Source organism: Lagenorhynchus albirostris, chromosome 16 (genome assembly GCF_949774975.1).
Source record: "Lagenorhynchus albirostris chromosome 16, mLagAlb1.1, whole genome shotgun sequence".
NCBI lineage: Eukaryota > Metazoa > Chordata > Mammalia > Artiodactyla > Delphinidae > Lagenorhynchus > Lagenorhynchus albirostris.
In genome coordinates, this window is record NC_083110.1 from 50,866,843 (window position 1) to 50,888,166 (window position 21,324).

The following is a 21,324-nucleotide window of genomic DNA, read 5'->3' on the forward strand; positions in this document are numbered from 1 at the left end:
AAACTGTGTCTTCAAGATAGTGTTAAAGTTATTATTAAAACTCACTAAAGGAATTCATCTTGATATTTAAACCTTTATAACTCATCTATTCTGTAGTATTGGGAATCGGAGAAATTTCAGTTTTATATAGAGTGTTCAGCCAGAAAATAGTTTAAAATGTAACTTACTAGGTAAAGGAATCTTTGTGCATTTGTGAAATCACCTTGGAGAAATTTTCATGTTTTAGGAATTTTTTTCCTGATTTAATAACATTCTTTACATTTGAGTAAATGTAGTTTCATATAGTAAAATTTAAATTAGTGATTCTTATGTAAAAGAGAAAGAAGAAGAATAGATTTCTTAAATTAAAATGTCTACTTTTCAACTAGGCATCATTTTTCAATTAAGAATTTATTTCTAATTTTAATGTTTACTCCGTATTTGATGAAAGACTTCACTCTTTTGGACTATGTGTTTTAAAAGGCTAAAAATTGTAGCTCTTTAGGAGACTGACCAATTCATCAAAATACTTCCTTTCGTCTTTTGTCTTCCCTCTGAAAAGGCTATTTCATGGTCTCATAACTGAAATTCATGAAGCAAACTGAGAGGCAGTAAGTTTGAATAATATAGCAGTATTTTACTATTTTTATTTAAATAACTTTAAAAATTAATAACAACTTTAAAAAGCCACATAGAATCAGAATTAATAAATTTTCATATCAATGTTAGATTTAATATTCAAATTGACCATGATTTTATTTTCCAGTTTTTCCTGACAAGAGTTACATAACCTTTTAAAACAAAACCTGTTATCAATTTAAAGATTAATAAATACAGCACATAATATTTCTGAGTCTTTATTTTTTTAACTTAAATAAAAAGTAGGTTTTTGTGCCAAGTTGATCTTTTGTGGGGGTATAAATAAAGGAAAGTGGATTCTCCGGGGATCATTAAGGAAAGTAGACCAAGGCAGAAAGAATGGTTGTGATTTCAAGAGTACATTTTTATGTTAAATGTATTTGAGAGAATGAAAGCAGCATTGAAAAATGCTTTCAAATAAGTACTATTGAAATCAAACCTTCCTTCTTTATTAGGCCTTTGAAATAAGAGAATGGTGAGACAGAAATGAAAACTTCAAATGAAAATTTAAATGTGTCAAATTAGTTTTTAAGTATTCTACATTTCTCCTACTATTATATAAGAGTAGATCTATCAAAACATTACTTTGAAACCAAAACAGTTTTGAGCTATAATCTAATAAAATGTGTTGTATTTTTGTTACCATGTCATTTTACGACGTTTCAAAGGAAGCAGAGTATCTTTAGCCTAATCTATAATAGTAAATTATTTTGAAAATTTGGCTTGACATACAAACAGATGTGTTTTCTTGATTCCTTTTAAACTGAGGGTTGGTGGTTTGTGGTTTATTGTTCCTGTGATTGGCATTAAAAGCTTTATTTCACAGCTTGCAGTGAGGGACTATTGGGTAAAGAGTGTCTGTGTTCCACAAACTAAATTCAAAAAGTGTCAATCAAGGTCTCACATAGGTTACTTAGAGAATGAGTTTTCTTACTGATTTCACCGAATGTCACCTCATGCTGTCTTTGATTGGCACAGCCTGGCAGGGAGGATGGATGAATCTGTCACCGACCGGTTAATTGTGTTGCTGGTCTCAGTCTGACATTAGGTCTTTGACTCTTAAGTGGCTCAATACAAAACAAATTAGCAGATTGTAGTCATATTTCTCATTCTATATGCTTTGACTTTGTTGAATGCAGTCCATAAATCATATTGACTGACACACAAGTAAATGATGAAAGCTGCTTTTGAGACATGGATCTAGAAAGCAGCACTGTGAAGGTGCCATGGAAGGATGCATATGGTTGACCCTTTGGGAATTTCCTAGGAGCCAAATGTCTCTTTACCACAATTGTTCTTAGAAGAAAAGCTTTTGAGTAATGCAAAAAGGATCTAATATGTCAGCAGATTCTCTTTTACAAGTTCCTTTGAAATATAAGAAGTTTGTCCAAGGGTTTTCTCTCTTTACAAGTTGTTTTTCAGCAAAATGTTAGATCAGGGTAAAAAAGTAGTTACCTTTAAAAGTTTGGCAGGTGTTTTTACTTATTTACTGAAATTTATGTTGTTAAAGAGGAGAATGTTAATAATAGTTGCAATTAATTTTTCAGATGAGGACAGCAGAAATTTCTAGGTGCTTGATATTAAATGTGCTGTGTTTTCTCAGTCACTTCACTTAATTATTTTGGCTTTGTTGTAATGTTAAAAACCAGAGCATCTCTAATGAAAAAGCCTAGTTTTTAAAGATAGTTGTAAAAGTACTTAGATTATTTTTGTTCTAGAAGGTGATGCAGTATTAAAAGGATCAACAATAATAGCAAAATAGTGTTCAGAAAGGGGTGTTTTGGTTATACAAAAGTGTACCAGGGCTTCCCTGGTGGCACAGGGTTTGAGAGTCTGCCTGCCGATGCAGGGGACACGGGTTCGTGCCCCGGTCCGGGAAGATCCCACATGCTGTGGAGCGGCTGGGCCCGCGAGCCATGGCCGCTGGGCCTGCACGTCCGGAGCCTGTGCTCTGCAATGGGAGGGGCCACAACAGTGAGAGGCCCGTGTACCGCAAAAAACAAACAAACAAACAAAAAAAAAAGTGTACCAAGGGCTACAGGCATCAAAAATGAATTGCCAGGGATGTTTTTGGAATGTGCGAGTTTCTGGAACATTAAAATTTTCTGTCTCAAAATAAGTAATGATAAAATTTAAGAATACTTGTTCACATTTTATAATCAGGAAGTAGACATTTTAAAAAGTATAATCTTATAGAATATAACTTTAAATATTTAAAGGATTTGAACCTTTGATATTAATTTTGAGCTATAAAAAAGGAAGAATTTTCATTTGAATATTTTACAAATATTTTAAACTTCTATCTTTGAGAACAATAAGCCTGTATTTAATATGCATAATCAAAGGAAATTTTATATTAAGATTTTATTATTACATGTATTATTTAAACAAAAAGCTAAACGCATGTGTGTGTGCGTGTGTGTGTGCGTGTGCATGCGCACACACATGTTTTCATTACCTATATCCACCAAATTTATGGAATAGCCTGAATTTTTGTACTAGTACCATCATTTTGGCTCCAGTACTATTGCTGCATAGTCATTTGTAGCATCTGAACCTGTGTTAAAATTTAAAGATCACCTTAAAATAATACTACTAACATTATGCAATGTGTTTATGAAATGAATGTAATAATAATTGTTTTGGCAATTTATTAATCTGCTTTTGCAGTTAGTGCATTATAGTGGCAACATAAGTAGGACATGGAGCTGATTTGATGGAGAAGTACATTAAAGTAAAATGCACTAGTTGTTCCATTTGGTCAAAATGACATTTCCATTAACTATTCTCAAGCCTATTACATTGTAATTAAATTACATGCCATTGATTTCTTCTTTTTCTGTCTCCCTCCTGCCCCTCATTCATATTGATATTATTCTGCTTGGGGAATGGAACTGCATGTCTCCTAGACTAATTCCTCTTGGGTTTGGGGGGTCTTGAAGCATGCTGGGTTTTGCATTGTTTGTTACATTCCTTTTTGGCAGTTCATCAGTATCTGTCAAATATATTGTTTGCATCAGCTTTTATCTCTAAAGTTTTGGATTTAGATATTGGCATTCCATTTCAGATGCACAGTTTTTCCACTGCGCATAGTGTCTACATGCTGAAGACTCATAAAAGATTCATAAAAGTTGCTTGTTTCTAGTCTGACTTTAAATGTGTAACTTAATGAACAGCTGTTCTAGTAAACTTGCAAATGTATTTATGTTTTTTCTTACTTTTCTAACAGATCAACCCTATGTAAACATTTTTGTATGTATTATAGCATTTACGTTTGGAAGATTTTCATGATTTTATAGATTTATTGGCCTTTGTGATAAGTAGGAAAAATATATAATTATCAAATATCTCTGGGTAAATATTTGTTAATGAGAATGAGGCAGAACACGGCACATCTTCCAAATGTCATTATTTCTAACCCTGTTCCTAGATCTTTGAATCCTATCATGGGAGTCAATCCGTCACCAAATCACAGACTTGTGGTTTGGAGATAACCATACTAGGAGCAGCAGTACACTAGAAAACTTTACCTAAAATAGTTCTTGTAATATTTTCTTTTGAACTTTTAGTTGAAATAAAAATCCTGCTTAGAAGAACAATTTATACTAAAAGCAATATTGTATTGTGATCCCAGTAATCTGGAGGCTAAACATTTAAAATTATTTTTTATCATTTTAAAGAAGATATAGCCTGAATCAAGGCTGTCAGTCAAAATTCATGTAGAGTTTTAGGAGCTTATTATAGTAGAAAATATAATGATATATATACTAAAAGACAACCACAAGTATTTATAGCTCAATTAACTACATATTTCTAAATTATCAGATGATTCTAAAACTTAATTTCTAAAACTAAATGAAGATCTGTAAATGACTGTGAAATCATATTGGTATGCAAGCTTCTTTTTTTCCCTCCTAATTGAAGCTGTGCTACAAACTCATGTTCCTATTAGAAGTAAGGACTTAATGACTCAAAGTATATTTTATAAAGTATATTTTATATATTACATATCAAAGTATATATTATAAAGCATATTAGGTATAGTTTCAATTCTAATAAATTACACTATTAACTTCTTTAATTCTTGTCTTGGTTAACTCTATAAAGGAAAACTTAAAGAGCATTATATGAATAAAATGTTCTGTCAACATGACAGTTACTTTATGTCACAAATGTTATATTTTAATGTGCATTTTTAAAAATACTTGAGGCATTTCAGGAGATCTGAAATAATAAATAATGGGTTTTAAACTTGTACTTTAATTTTTCTGCATGCAGTTAGAGCTTTAATGATATTTATATCCTGAGAAGGACAAGTCAACAGAATATTACTTTCAATTCCTATGCTAAGAGACAGCCACTCAGAATACAGAAAGAGAAAGGCCAATAATTACTATTCTACCAAAAAAAACAACAAAAAAATGCCATGTATATAACTTTTGTGATACACGATGATATATTTATATGTTTGTTTATTTTTTGGTTTGGATATTTGTATAACAGGGGAAAGTTGCCCAGACTGCTTGCATGTCAGCCTGCCAGCATCTGTCAACATCATTAATGCAGATGCTCCTGGACAGTGAGTTAAAACAGATAAGCATGGGAGCCGTTCAGCAATTTAACTTAGATGTCATACAGTGTGAATGTAAGTACCTTATTGGTTAAATCTGATGCATTTCTAAGAATCTATATTTAAATTATATGAAAAAATGGTATATAGTAGGATAGTTCATAAAGGAGGGAAGAGGCCTGATTCAGTTAAACTTTCGGCAGCCTTAGAAGCAACTTATTTTCAACAAGAGAAAAATATCTCACTTTCACATTTAGGGCCTGTAGAGCAGGGATCCCCAACCCCTGGGCCATGGACCGCTACTGGTCCACAGCCTGTTCAGAACCGGGCCGCACAGCAGGAGGTGAGTGGCGGGCGAGTGAGCGAAGCTTCATCTGCTGCCCCCCATCGCTCCCATTACCGCCTGAGCCATCCACCCCCTCACCCCCACCCCCCTGCCCATGTTAAAGTTGTCTTCCACGAAACCGGTCCCTGGTGCCAGGAAGGTTGGGGACCTCTGCTCTAGAGAGGCACTGAAGTGACAATCCAGACTGGATAATTAAAAAGGTGATTCATTTATGATTCATTTTTTTCCCTTTATTCCTTCTTTTGGTCGTTCTTGTCTTCTTGCCAGGACTCTCCTGAGGTTTGTAGTAAGTGAATGAAATGATTCCAAGTTTGTCATTCTTACTTTCTTGTAAATAACTTTTCAGATACCTGCTAAAGAATAATCTTAGGACCCTGCATTCCAAGTGAAGCTTCTTTTATATTCTGAAATTTTGATTCTCTTTCCCAAAGAATTTCTCAAGTCTTTACCTTTACCATTGTTTTTCACTTTATTTTCTTTAGGTGACAAGTTAGCAGATTCCATAATCTAATGTTGACATTAGCCAGTCACCTTCAAAATTGAATGTGCTATTTAGTTATTTGCCTTGTTATATATACTTCTAGATGTAGGTTACCCTTATACAGAACATGAGTTTATGGAACAATTTTTTGCATTACTTTCAAATGAATGGTACACTGATTAAATGATAAAAATCCCTGGTTGACAGTTTAGTCAGGCACCACTGTTGATAAATTGAAAATCAGTGGGGCACAAGAAGGATTAAAAAATATTTATTTGGGCAGATTTTGCAATAATATATTCTCTGTGAAAGACTTTAAAAAAGTAAATGTCAGTGGCTTGCACCTGAAGCAGGAGTGACAGATTTTTTTTTTTTTTTTTTTTTGCGGTACGTGGGCCTCTCACTGCTGTGGCCTCTCCTGCCGCAGAGCACAGGCTCCGGACGCGCAGGCCCAGCGGCCATGGCTCACGGGCCCAGCCGCTCCGTGGCATGTGGGATCTTCCCGGACCGGGGCACGAACCCGCGTCCCCTGCATCGGCAGGCAGACTCTCAACCACTGCGCCACCAGGGAAGCCCCGGAGTGACAGATTTTTTTTTCAACAAGTAAAAAATATTTGTCTGCTTCTATATATGTCAAGATCAATTGTTTGTTACACAAAAAAAGAAATGCAAAGTTTTAAAAAACCCACCTATTTCCTTCAAAAAAAGAGAAATACTGATCTGCAAAGCAAAAGAAAGATAGTTTTTCCCTAGGGAAGAGAAGGATTCATTTTCTTTTCCTAGAAAGCATTTCTCATTTTCTCTAATTAGAAAACCTTTATATATTTCTTTCTCAAAATAAAACTATCGTTTACAAAATGATATTTATCTTGTATTTACAAAAATACTTACCAAAAAGCACTTGTTTTTTTGCGGTACGCGGGCCTCTCACTGTTGTGGCCTTTCCCGTTGCAGAGCACAGGCTCCAGACGCGCAGGCTCAGTGGCCATGGCTCACGGGCTCAGCCACTCCGCGGCACGTGGGATCTTCCCGGACCGGGGCACGAACCCATGTCCCTTGCATTGGCAGGTGGACTCTCAACCACTGCGCCACCAGGGAAGCCCCAAAAAGCACTTTTTAAAATGTTTCTAACTCAAAGTAATTGTTAATTCATTCTACAAATAACTTGAAACTGATTTCTTAAAGTTCTTTAAAAGCTATCTTACGAGGGAATTCCCTGGCGGTCCAGTGGTTAGGATTCCGCGATTTCATTACAAGGGCCTGGATTCGATCCCTGGTAGGGACCTAAGATCCCACAAGCTGTGCCGCACGCCAAAAGAAAAAAAAAGTTGTCTTATGAGATCATTTCAGTATGATAATGTTTATGTAAACATTTTACATAAATATTGCTTGAGCCCTTTATTGGTATTTGGTTGTGTCGTCTCAATTAGATATTTTTGTTAAAAAAGGGAAATTACTGTTTGGTTAGGCAGCTTCAGGCACCTAGAGATTTTCTCTGTCCTCTTACCTCTCCACGAAGAGTAAGCCTAACTATACTTAGAGAAAGGCACAAAAAACACAAAACTTTGCCTCTCTGTTACATCATAGGACAGTTTCTCCCTTTAGTTACTTATTTGGGTGGAGTTACTGAAGGCTGCTTTTAAGATGTTGATGTTTTCTTAAAAGACTAATCTCTTGGAAGAGATTATTCCTAACTATAAGGTATAACTCACTTAAAGATGTCTGGGGTCAAGTGCAAGAGGACTAAACCCTAGCCTGATGGGGGCCAAGGTTCTGGTACTATAAATATGGAAAGGGAGAAACCAGGACTCAAAGACAAACCACAAAAGATAACTCAGCTTCCTATAAGATTATGGCTGTGGTTGGCTCTGCTCCTCAATTTTTATCAAATATTACTTAATTATTACTTAATACAGTATCACTCATTCAGTACTCACTGAACAAATAAAAATTGACAATACATTTTTTTTTTCCCCATTGGCCACACCACGAGGCTTGTGGGATCTTAGTTACCCAACCAAGGATCAAACCTGGGCCCCCGGCATTGGAAGCTCAGAGTCCTAACCACTGGACCACCAGGGAATTCCCTGACATTACATTTTTCAAGTCTATTCCACTCTCTTTCTGGTGCAAAAGAATTATCTACTACCCAACTCATGACTTTTAGTGATTGATATATAAATCACTTAAAAATGGAACTTAGCTTTCTCTAATAATATGTTCAGAGAATTTTAGTTTTCATCCCCTTTTTTTTTGGCCACGCCACGCAGCTTGCAGGGTCTTAGTTCCCTGACCAGGGATCGAACCTGTGCCCCCTGTAAAGGAAGCATGCAGTCCTAACCTCTGGACTGCCAGGGAATTCCCTTCATCCCTATTTTAAATAGTGTTTTTGTTTTTTTGTTTTTTAATCTGGAAGAAAGCAATTTTTTAAAATTCAAGGTTTATTTTCAGTATTAATGCTGTGTGTATGCTTTCTACACATTGGGGCAGAGAAAGGAGGAGAAAGGGAGACAGGAAGAGGAATTTGGCTAGGTAAGAGGACGGCTAGAATGTATGGTAAATTTGTGAAGAGAAGGAATCTGGATGCCTTAAGAGTCAACTGGGATATGGAGAAAACAGGCAGATAGTTCAGATGTAGAATCCTAGAAACTAAACGACCATTGAGTTTCACCACCCGCCTAGTAGGACATAGTCACATGCTCCTCTACCTTGAAACACACTCTAAAATAACCCCGTCAAGTAGTTGTCCAGCTATTCCTTGAACATTTAATTTGGGAGATTAACTACTCTTCAGAAAATGAGTTTGCATTTAATATATTACTCTGTCAATTTCTCACATTGAGTTGCAGTTGTCTTTTCTAAACTTCTCCTAATGTACCTAGTTCTGCGTTAGGGCTAGAGTCACCACTAGTCCATATTGTGCCTTTGTGCAAATTAGAAAAGATATTCCTACTGAAGGGAAAAAGTCCTCCAGTGTTGTCCCCTTTCTATGAATTAGAAAAAAGTTTACCCTTTTTCCAGCTGGACACCCCCACCAAGGCACATGACTTATCAAGTGAAATGTGAGCTAGATTTCAGCCCCTGTTCCCTCCCCACTCCTCTCCTCAGGTGGACACCTGTGTATAGTAAGCAGTCTGATAACTACAGGTGGCAGTTCCGCTTAGGGTCCTATAGAGAAAACCTAGTCTTCATCCACAAGCCAATTATATGAAAACTGCTCTCATATCTTTCTGAATCTTCTGAAGACCAGAGATAAACAATTCCTCTTACTGTTCTCATGTGATAATGATTTTAGGTCCAAAACTCTTCTTTGAACAAACTGGTTTGACTGCCTTCTGTTTAATGTCTGACACCCAAAGTTGAATACAGAGATACCCAGGTGTGGTGGAACCAGTATAATATGTAGTTGGACTATCAAATACATTGTTCCATATTTTGTACTTTATTAGTAAAATCCAAACTGTTATTACCTTTTTTGGTTACCAGAGTATACTCTTGAATTATTGAAGCTGTTGCATTCTAAAATCTCTTTATCTTTCCTTTTTTTGTGTGTGATTGTCAAGCTTTGTTTTTCTTATACTTGTATGATTAGTTTTTGTTTTAGGATTTTAAGATTATCCCTATTAAATTTTATTTTAAGATTTGTCCCACAGCTAGTCTGTTGAGATCTTTTTATATCAAAATTTCATATCATCTGCAGATTTGTAATCATGCTTTTATTTAACAAGGTCATTAGCAAAATGTTGAACAAAACCTGATATCTGTATCCTGATATATAGTACATCAGTGATTCTCAAAACATGGTTCCCAGATGAGCAGCAACAGTATCATCTGGGAACTTATTAGCAGTGTGAATTCTTGTTTTATTTTATTTTATTTGTTTATTTTCTTTATTTTTTTTTAGCTGCATTGGGTCTTAGTTGCAGCATGCGGGATCTTTTGTTTGTGGCGCACGGGCTTCTCTCTAGTTGTGGCATGTGGGTTTTCTCTTCTCTAGTTGTGGCGTGCGGGCTCCAGTACACGTGGACTCTGTAGTTGTGGCGCACGGGCTCCAGAGCACGTGGGCTCTGTAGTTTGCGGCACTCAGGCTCCCTCATTGATATGCGCAAGTTCAGTAGTCGTGGTGCGCGTGCGTGGGCTTAATTGCCCTGTGGCGCGTGGGATCTTAGTTCCCCGACCAGGGATCAAACCCGCGTCCCTTGCACTGGAAGGTGGATTCTTTACCACTGTACCACCAGGGAAGTCCCAGCAATGTGAATTCTTGAACCCCACCTGCTGAATTGTGAATTCTGGGCATAGGACATAGCAATTTCTTTTTGAGTAGGCCTTTCAGGTGATACTGATGCACAGTAAAGTTTGAGAACCACAACATTACATGGGTCTATCTATTTATATTGACTTAGATCCATTATTCAAAATCTTGGGTATCTTTAGATTTCTTCAGCCAGTTGCTAATTCCCTAGTTGAATCTAATTCATAGTTTTGAATCTAAATCATAGCTCAAAGTTATGAGCAACTTTGCTAGATGCCTTGCTGGTATATAGGGATAATAATAGCCATTGAATTTTCCTCATCTACCAGTCTAATTAGTTTTTCAAAGAAGAAAATGTTACTACTCTGATTCTTCATAAACCCATATTGATTCATAGTAATTACTTTCCCTTCAAGAGGCTCAGAAACTATTACTTAAAAGTCTGTGACCAGGGACTTCCCTGGTGGCACTTATACTTGTAACCCAGTGGTTAAGAATCCGCCTGCCAATGCAGGGGACACAGGTTTGAGCCCTGGTCTGGGAAGATCCCACATGCCGCAGAGCAAGTAAGCCCGTGTGCCACAACTACTGAGCCTGTGCTCTAAATCCCACGAGCCACAACTGCTGAGCCCACGTGCCGCAACTACTGAAGCCTGCACACCTAGAGCCCATACTCCGCAAAAAGAGAGGCCACTGCAGTGAGAAGCACGCGCACTGCAGCGAAGAGTAGCCCCTGTTCGCCTCAACTAGAGAAAGTCCCCGTGCAGCAACAAAGATCCAATGCAGCCAAAAAAATAAAAAGTCTGTGACTGGTTTGTGGGATTAACATAAAATCCTACTAGTCTGTTTTACACTAGTAAGAAATCCAGAGTCCAAGGAAGTTAGATAGCAGAGATCAGGAACTAGATACCAAAAACGACCAAAGATCTTGGGTAACTCAAGAAAGGCTTAAGTCAAAGAATTTAAGCAATAAGAGGTTAACATCAAATATAAGCATCAAGAATGGCCTTAATTCTGAATTAAATTTTATAATTTGGTTTGATTATTTTTCCATCCTCATTACTTTGTAAAAACATTATGCATATATTTCCTAGGCCTTAAAATGTCAGTCTGCAGGTAGAAACAAATAGCACAACCAGCTGAAGTTGGGGAGGTAGAAAGTTAAGAATAGTTCAGTTCCTCATATCATTCAGCCATGTGCTTTTAGTTTTTGTTTTTGTTTTTTTCTGGTAGTGAAAGAATTAGCACTGATCCATCTATGGTAGTCACTTTTTCTTTTTTTTTTGCGGTATGCGGGCCTCTCACTGCCGTGGCCTCTGCCTCGGACCGGGGATTGAACCTGTTGCGGAGCACGGGCTCCGGACGTGCAGGCTCAGCGGCCATGGCTCACGGGCCTAGCCACTGCGCAGCATGTGGGATTCTCCTGGACCGGGGCATGAACCCGTGTCCCCTGCATTGGCAGGCGGACTCTCAACCACTGCGCCACCAGGGAGGCCCCTGTACCCACTTATTTTTTCAAACAGTGTGTGCGCTTTTCCCTGGTATTCCTTGTGATACACATACTTATGAGTTAAATTGGCTTGAGCTCAAATTTAGTCTGTAACTGAATTTTTTCCATGTAGAGTCAACTGATTTGTAGGGAAGATTCATTTATTCAGATGTTTAATGGGAACCTACTACCTGTTATTACTGGGAAATCAAAGATGAATCAGGTTTCAAAGATCTCACATACTAGATGGGGAGGAAACAAACATGTAAATGACTGTAGTAGAACATAAATTCTTTATAAAAGTATGTATCACTTGTAGAGAAGGAGCAATTAATCCTACATGGGGTTGAAAAGATTGACTATCATAGAAGTGAAATTTGAGTCTTAAAGGATGAGTCAGGTTTCATCAAAAGCAAGGAAGGGCATTCTGAGCAGAGGGAATGGCATAGGCAAAAGTGCTGTGATAAGAGAATGCTTAGGGAATCTTCATACGGTCTTGTATAGCTAGACTACAAGACGCATGATTGAAAGTGCTGAAAGATATGGCTGAGAAAAGTTAGACTTCTGAATGCTTGGACTTTATTTAATAAGCAATAGAGATCCATTGAAGCTTTTTAATCAGGACCATGACATTATGAAGTCTATATTATAGAAAGTTAACTCTGTGTCATGTGGAAATTGAACTGAAATGAGAGAGGTACTACAAGTAGGAAGATCTGTTAAAAGACTATGGAACTTTTTCCTGTGAAGGATAGAAAGAGCTTGACTTTGGGCAGTGGGAATGAAGAGAAGAAGATGGATTTCAGACATTTTGAAAGGAGGAGGAGGGAATACATGAAATTAGTGGATGAGTAAATTTGATATGATTTAGGTGGTTAGAGTCAGAGACTCACATAGTAAGAGACCCAAGAATACATCCCATGGTTGGGGTGGGTGGTATGAAGAGGGAAAAAAAGAAAGAGAAAAGGAGAGGAAGGTGAAGAGGAGAGAGGAAAGAGAAGAGATTTAATCATCTAGGATAGATAGTTAAATTCAACATAGAATTTATAATTGTCAGCACCCAATGCAGAATGCTATGCTCATAGAGTATTTGTTGCATAAATGAACAAATTAACAAATCAGGAAGTCTCTATAATCTACATTTGCTTTTCTAGAGTTCTCCTAACTTTGTTATCAAAAAGTTAAGGCCAGGAACTTTCCTGGCAGGTCCAGTGGTTAAGACTCCACACTTCCACTGCAGGGGGCACGGGTTCGATCCTTGGTCAGGGGGAACTAAGCTCCTGCATGCTTCGTGGCGCAGCCATACATACATACATACATGCAGCCATAAATACATACATACGTATATAAATAAAATGCTGCCTCTTTAAAAAAAAAAGGTTAAGGCCAATTGATGCTGCTGTAATTTTCTTCAAGACCATTCAACTTCTTGATATAGATATAAGTGATCATTTATAAAAATTCTTCACATATTTGATGACTGTTTATTTTTATAAATTTATTTTATTTACTTTTGGCTGTGTTGGGTCTTCATTGCTGTGCGTGGGCTTTCTGTAGTTGCAGTGAGCGGGGCCTACTCTTCATTGTGGTGCGTGGGCTTCTCATTGCGGTGGCTTCTCTTGTTGTGGAGCACGGGCTCTAGGCGTGCGGGCATCAGTAGTTGTGGCATGTCAGCTTAGTAGTTGTGGTGCACGGGCTTAGTTGCTCCGCGGCATGTGGGATCTTCCTGGACCGGGGATCGAACCTGTGTCCTGCATTGGCAGGCACATTCTTAACCACTGCGCCACCAGGGAAGTCCCAGAAGTAGTAAAATTTAAGGCGAAGAAGAGTATGGTACTTTAGAGTCATGCATTAATTAATTCCTTCATATCTACCAAGTACTTGGCATTTAGGGGATACAGTGGTAAACAAAACAGAAAAAGCCCCTAACCCTCTTTGGGTTTAGGCCCAGTGGGGAGGCATTCATTATATGACTGCACTAATACATATGATTATAAGTTGTTAAATTCTAGAAAAGTAGATGGTACTATGACAGAGTATAAGAAGCAGACCTAATTTAGATAAAAAGTTGTACTGATTGAGAATATTAGGTAGGGCTTATGCATGAATGAAGTAGACATTTTTGGTTAACTTGACCATAACCAATAATACTACTATATCTGTGTGGTTGGAGAAGTCAGGAAGGCATTCCATTCGGAATTGCAAACGTAGCCCCCGCCCCCCCACAAAGCTACATTGAACCTTTAATCCTGTTACAGATTTTGTATAAGTTTAAGAGAAATCACTTCTTGGAGGAGCATTTGCCAAGCTTGGCATAAAGCTGATGTTCTAAATCTGTGTATGTGCTTTTGTTTTATTAAACACCTCATATATTGGGTCACATCAGAAGGCACCTTACAAATGCAACAGTATAGAGGAAAAAATGAAAGTGTCTTCTTAAGTTCCTATAAAGGTATCTCAGAAATCCTTCACATCCCTAACAAAATAACATTTCCAAAGCATCAGGCAATCAGAAGGATTTGAGGTACCCAGAATAGGTCTAGAATGTATTTTTTCATATATTCGACACAAATACCTAATTGAGGTTATTGACTCCTAAGAGTCTAACATCCTAAATTCATAAGCACTAGAAAAGCTCCAGGTTGAAGAGCACTGGTACCTTTTTCAGTGATGATTTATTGAGAAATAGGTGAATCTCTAGGTTTGAAGGCCTTGGTCTTTTTGCAATTGGGTAAAGGCTTAGCCCACCTCAAAAAAAAAAAAAAAAAAAAGAAAGAAAGAAAGTCTCTATAGATTTTTTTGTATGTATATGGCTATGACCCCAGGGCCTCTAATTCTAGCCTTGAAAAAGGTCCATACCCCAAAATAAAAGGGTTCAAGCAAAATCATGTCAATGGTATGAGAGGATATTTGTCTTTTATTTTTTTTAAGTAAGCTGGATGCTCTTTTATTTTTTGCCTACTTGAATTTGTTCTGGTTTTAATGGCATTTACGGTATCAAATTTAGGCTGCTTTGCTCCTTTTCCAAGAAAGGGAGAGGAATAGATACTACCTTATATAAGAGTGGGGTGATGAATGTAGAGGGGCAGTTGGTTCTAGAGGCTTGCATTCCACTGCTACCAATCACATGTAACAGAATTTAACAGTCAAGAATTCTAACAAGACCCCTGACTCCCAAGCATGAGTTCTTCACCACCAGAAAAACCACTAGATGGTGCTCTTCGTCATCGCTTCTAATGACACATCTGGTCCACATAGAATACGTTGCCGAGCCAAAATTTGGGTTCTAACTAGCCAATTTAAATCTTCAGATCTAGTAAGAAATGGAATTATGAGAAATCTTTTCAATATGCAGACTGTTTTTATTTACAGTCAGTCATTTATTTAGTTATGAAATTATTCCATTTTATATGTCCTTGCCTTGTCATCCACAAGCAGTCTTGAGAGTTTATTTAGCCTAGCCTCCTCACCCTCTTTTTCAATCTTTTGATCTATTGCTCTTCTTATTCCATGGGCATTTTTTCTTCCACTTCCCAATTCTTCCTACCCTGTGTAAATGTTTTCCAAATAATCCACCTTACAGTAAAAATAACTGTCTGCCTAGGACAGGATTGTTCAAGGACTTATTCCCTCTGCATTTAATTTCAGAGGTTTATATTTTCATGCCAGGATAAATACTTATAGCCTGACTTCTTAGCCATCTTTGTTCCCTCCATACAAATCCTGTACATCTGTGCATAGATCCTGAGGGCAGGAAGGGCATATTTTCCTGCTTAAAGTTTTGTTAGATTTACAAATAATTCATGGTTTTGCCTATAGATACTCTGTTCTCTTAAAACGTCATAGATTGCCAATTTGGAAGGGGTTTCTTTTGTCATTATAATCACAGCTTCTACAGTATGTATTAATTTTAACTTTCAGTTTTATCTAAATTAATTCAATCTTATCTTCTTCTCAGTTAAACTGATACAGCAAAAATTTACCTTCTCAATAAGGTGATGCCTTTCCCTCTACCTCCCTCTCTAATGTTATTTTATTTATTTTTAATTTTTAAATTTTTTAAATTTAAAATCTAATTAATTAATTATATTTTTGGCTGTGTTGGGTCTGTTGCTGCATGTGGGCTTTCTCTAGTTGCAGTGAGCGGGGGCTACTCTTCGTTGCGATTCACGGGCTTCTTATTGTGGTGGCTTCTCGTCGCGCAGCACAGGCTCTAGGTGTGCAGGCTTCAGTAGTTGCAGCACGTGGGCTCAGTAGGTGTGGCTCGTGGGCTCTTGAGCACAGGCTCAGTAGTTGTGGCGCAAAGCCCTAGTTGTTCTGCAGCATGTGGGATCTTCCTGGACCAGGGCTCGAACCCATGTCCCCTGCATTGACAGGCGGATTCTTGACCACTGTGCCATCAGGGAAGTCCCTCTAATGTTACTTTAGAGTATTTTTAAACTTGGAATCATTATTATTAAGTTCTATATTCTAGCAAGAAATAAGAGGAAATGAATATGTCATGAAGCTATTTTATTTTAAAAAAGAAATGGTCAGGGCTTCCCTCGTGGCTCAGTGGTTAAGAATCCGCCTGCCAATTCAGTGGACATGGGTTCAATCCCTGGTCTGGGAAGATCCCACATGCCGCGGGGCAACTAAACCTGTGCGCCACAACTACTGAGCCTGCGCTCTAGAGCCCGTGAGCCACAACCACTGAGCCTGCATACTACAACTACGGAAGCCCGCACACCTAGGGCCCATGCTCTGCAACAAAGAGAAGCCACTGCAATGAGAAGCCTGTGCACCACAACGAAGAGTAGCCCCTGCTCACCGCAACTAGAGAAAGCCCGTGCACAGCAATGAAGACCCAACGCAGCCAAAAATAAATAAAATAAAATAATTTATTTTAAAATAAAGTATTTTTAAACTTGGAATCATTATTATTAAGTTCCATATTCTAGCAAAAAATAAGGGGAAATGAATATATCATGAAGCTATTTTATTTTAAAAAAGAAATGGTCAGGGCTTCCCTGGTGGCGCAGTGGTTAAGAATCCGCCTGCCAATGCAGGGGACACGGGTTTGAGCCCTGGTCCAGGAAGATCCCACATGCCGTGGAGCAACTAAGCGCATGAGCCATAACTACTGAGCCTACGCTGTAGAGTCCCCGTGCCACAACTACTGAAGCTTGCTTGCCTAGAGCCCGTGCTCCACAAGAGAAGCCACCACAATGAGAAGCTCGCGCACCACAACAAAGAGTAGCCCCCGCTCACTGCAACTAGAGAAAGCCCGCACACAGCAACGAAGACACAATCCAGACAAAAATAAAATAAAATAAATTTATGAAAATAAAACCAGTCAAATAGGAGGCACTAAGAGAAAAAAACCCAAAGATTTTGACTTTCTTTAAGAAAAAAAAGAAAAAAACTTTAGAAAGCCTGGAAACTATTTTAATTTTTTTAAATTTATTTATTTTTAACACTATTTTTTAAATAACTTTATTTATTTTTGGCTGTGCTGGGTCTTCGTTGTTGCACGCAGGCTTTCTTTTTTTTTTTTTTTTTTTTTTTGCGGTACGCGGGCCTCTCCCTGTTGTGGCCTCTCCCGTTGCAGAGCACAGGCTCCGGACGCGCAAGCTCAGCAGCCATGGCTCATGGGCCCAACCGCTCCGCGGCATGTGGGATCCTCCTGGACCGGGGCACGAACCCATGTCCCCTGCATCGGCAGGTGGACTCTCAACCACTGCGCCACCAGGGAAGCCCGCAGGCTTTCTTTTTAGCTGCAGCAAGCGGGGTCTACTCTTCGTTCCGGTATGCAGGCCTCTCATTGCGGTGGCTTCTCTTGTTGTGGAGTGTGGGCTCTAGGGGCACAGGCTTCAGTAGTTGCAGCACACGGGCTCAGTAGTTGTGGCTCACGGGCTCTAGAGCACAGACTCAGTAGTTGTGGACATGGGCCCAGCTGCTCTGCGGCACGTGGGATCTTCCCAGACCAGGGCTCGAACCTGTGTCCCCTGCACTGGCAGGCGGACTCTTAACCACTGCGCCACCAGGGAAGCCCTGGAAACTATTTTTAAATATCTTATTGAAAGACCAAGATCAATGTGTGTTTTTAAAAACTATCCTTGGGCTTCCCTGGTGGTGCAGTGGTTGAGAGTCCGCCTGCCGATGCAGGGGACACAGGTTCGTGCCCCGGTCCGGGAAGATCCCACATGCCACAGAGTGGCTAGGCCCGTGAGCCATGGCCGCTGAGCCTGCGCGTCCGGAGCCTGTGCTCCGCAATGGGAGGGGCCACAACAGTGAAAGGCCCGTGTACCGCAAAAAAAAAAAAAAAAAAAACCAAAAAAACTATCCTTAATGGCATGACTGAATGACAAAGATATCATATTAGGAAGTAGGTATTATTAAATAAAAATAATAAAAAGTTGGCCCAAGGGAGGAGAACAAAGAAACCCCAAAATATGACAAATCATATAAAATTGAGAATCTGCTTGAGCCAAGAAGGAATCTGAAGACAAACTTAAGGCTATTCCAAAAATCAGTCATCAATTCTTTAAAAAGTTCAGATTTAAATCTACCTCTAGAATTATTGGGACCATATTAGTATAAATGAATTATTTGTATTATTATTTATTCATTCAATGCGTTTACTGAGTATCTCTTGTACACCAGGCACAGAGTATATAAAGGTTAAAAAAAAAATCTCTATTTCCTGTGAGCTTCGTGTTTAGTGGAAGAACTCACAATTTAGTTTCGGCTGAAGGAAACATTTGGAGTATTCTTACCCACACTCAGTTATTTTGAAATAAATACACTAAATATGCACAGAATGTTCTAGATTTACACTGTCTAGTAGTCATATGCGACTATTCAATTAAAATTAAATAAAACTAAGAATTCAGTTCAGCTCAGATATAGAACATTTCTATTACTGGAGAAAGTTCTGTTGGACAACATCATTCTAGATCTAATCAATAAGCTAGAGAACGTATCAATTACCAGGATTGGATGGCATCCCCTTAGAATTTATTTGTTCATTTGTTCAATTTTCCTTCATTCACTTAAGAAACTTTTATTGCCTACTCATTATGTATCAGGCATTATACTAGGTGATCGGGATATAAAAATGGAAGTATATTTCCTACCCTCAGGGAGTTCATGGTCTGGTGGGAAAACCCAGACAGATAAACAATTATAAGATAGCAAAATGGGTAGTATAGTTAGGCTGTGTACAGAAGTTGCAGGGAGATCACAGAGGAGGGACCTAACCCAGGCTGCAGGGTAATGGAAGTCTTCCACAGAAGACGTAGATTGAATGGAAGGATAAGTAAGAGTTACCCAGTGGAAAAGAAGAGGAAGGATGCTCCAGGCAGAAGGATCAAAGGTACTCGGTAAGAGACTGTGGCATATACAAGGAAGTGCAGGTGGTTTGGAATGGAAGGAGTTTAAGGTGCCCCTAGGAAGGTGGTAAGAGATGAGGCTAGAGAGATAGACAAAGGCCAGGTCATAAAGGATCTTACTTGTCCTGCTTTATTGTGAAGGTGATGGGGAACCATTGAAAGGTGTTAAACTGAAATGACATAAATCACATTTACATCTTACTGGGAGAAGTAGATGGAAAGGTGGCACACAAGAAGCAGAGAGACCAGATAGGAATGTATTTTAGTAATGCAAACAAGAAATGATGATAGCTTGAACTGAGGTAGAGATAGATTCAGACTGAAGATATTGTACAGGATAAAACCAACAGGATTGACTGCATTTGAGTTTTAAAGAAGTAAAGGAAAAAATATGAAGCCTCCTATCCCTAAAAAATATTTGAGAAAAGACCTGAGAGCTATAAACTAGTGAATTTCACTTCCATATTGGTTAGGTTCTTAGAAGAGATGGCATAAAAGATGAGAGGCTGAATACTTAATCAGATTCTGGATCAATGAATTGAATGTCAGGAAATCTAAATTAGCTATGTGATCTGGGCAAATCACTTCAAGTTTAATTTTTCTGCCCTATAAAATGAAGAACTTGGTGAGTTTTAAACGGAGCCTTCAGAGGACTGTTGGAGATATTTCAAAGGGGGGTGTCTCTTTCTAGCTGCAAGATTTTGTGATCCATCATCTGCATGCCCTGTTTACTAAGATAAATTATTATGATGATTAAAGAAGATGGCATGTGAGAAAGTGCTTTGTAAGCTATAAAGTGCTATATAAATTTATGGTACTATTATAATTTTGACTCTAAGCTCTTTGGATTAATGCCAAGCAATGGGGCTTATTAAACTATAGTATCTTAAATAGGAATTGAGAGAGAAGAAAAATGACAGATTATTTTCAGTGTAGAAAAATTCTGGAAGATTAAGTGCATAATAATCGAAGTATAATTGAAATTGAGTTGATTTTTATGCCTGATATATAAAGTAAGTCTCTCTGTATTATAGGAAGTCTTTATGTGTGTATGTATATGTGGTGATGGTAGAAGCTGAGCTAACATATACAGCCTTGATTAGAGACCATTAAGGAATTCATAGTTAATTGTTACTTGGAAACAGTAGCCTGAGACTTGCCACGAAAGCCAATGATATGCTGGATGGTCTTAAGAAAAGTACTTTTTAGATTAAAAAAAAAATCTTTACTTTTAATAAGCTATTAGAATTTTGCTTGTTATTTTTCAATTAAGATCTCATGTTACTAAAAAGAGGCAATTCAATTATCTGGGCAATGGTAGGGGGTGATGGAGTTGCCACAGTATGAAAGTATTCTACTTTTCATTGTATGAAAAGACAGTGATGTGAGTAAATTATAGTAAACAATGAAAAATATGGTTAGATTTGCTTGAATGAATCTTAGTTTTCTGGAAATAGGGGGCCTGAGAAAGGTGAATGTAGTCACCTATCTAATGGCCATAGCTACTTAGTACCCAGCAGAGAACCAAGAAGTAAGGAGGGAAATGGTGTAACTGAGTAACTGAAAGGTACATTTACTCAAAGGCATATATAAACTCATTCACCTACTTGTGGGAGAGGCCCATGCTCAGGCTGTATTTGCTCTTACTTTAGATACTATTCTAGTAATTATTTAGCTTACCTACCTGCTCAAGAAGATTAAAGATAACATAATAAGAGATGAGTGAGAGAGGAGGAAGTAAGAATTTATGTTAAAACTGTAAGAGAGAAGGCAGAAAAATTATTAAAGATAGACACAAGAACTCAAACAACACAGCATTCTGAGCTATTTAATATAATAGAAAACAGCTGTTAATACCGTAGCAGCCCTGGGAATTTATTGTATAGAATAAAAAGTGTTCTTAATGGTTATCAATGAAGAGAATTAAGAAACGTTTATATAGTGTTCAGTATTCTAAAAAAAAAAGATAGGGAGGGCTTCCCTGGGGGCGCAGTGGTTGAGAGTCCGCCTGCCGATGCAGGGGACACGGGCTCGTGCCCCGGTCTGGGGAGATCCCACATGCCGCAGAGCGGCTAGGCCTGTGAGCCATGGCCGCTGAGCCTGCGCGTCCGGAGCCTGTGCTCCTCAACGGGAGAGGCCACAACAGTGAGAGGCCCGCGTACTGCAAAAAAAAAAAAAAAAAAAGATAGGGAAAG

General features: G+C 38.3%; 1 protein-coding gene across 5 annotated transcripts in view; it reads left to right on the top strand.

The window, feature by feature from the left end:
- Nucleotides 1-21,324, top strand: part of EXOC6 (exocyst complex component 6) — a 205,402-nt gene that overhangs the window by 146,773 nt on the left and 37,305 nt on the right. For all 5 annotated transcript variants that reach the window (XM_060126179.1, XM_060126181.1, XM_060126180.1 and 2 more), the window contains one exon: nucleotides 5,122-5,263. In XM_060126179.1, the coding sequence (XP_059982162.1) occupies nucleotides 5,122-5,263 (142 nt within the window). The remainder of the gene's footprint in view (nucleotides 1-5,121; nucleotides 5,264-21,324) is intronic.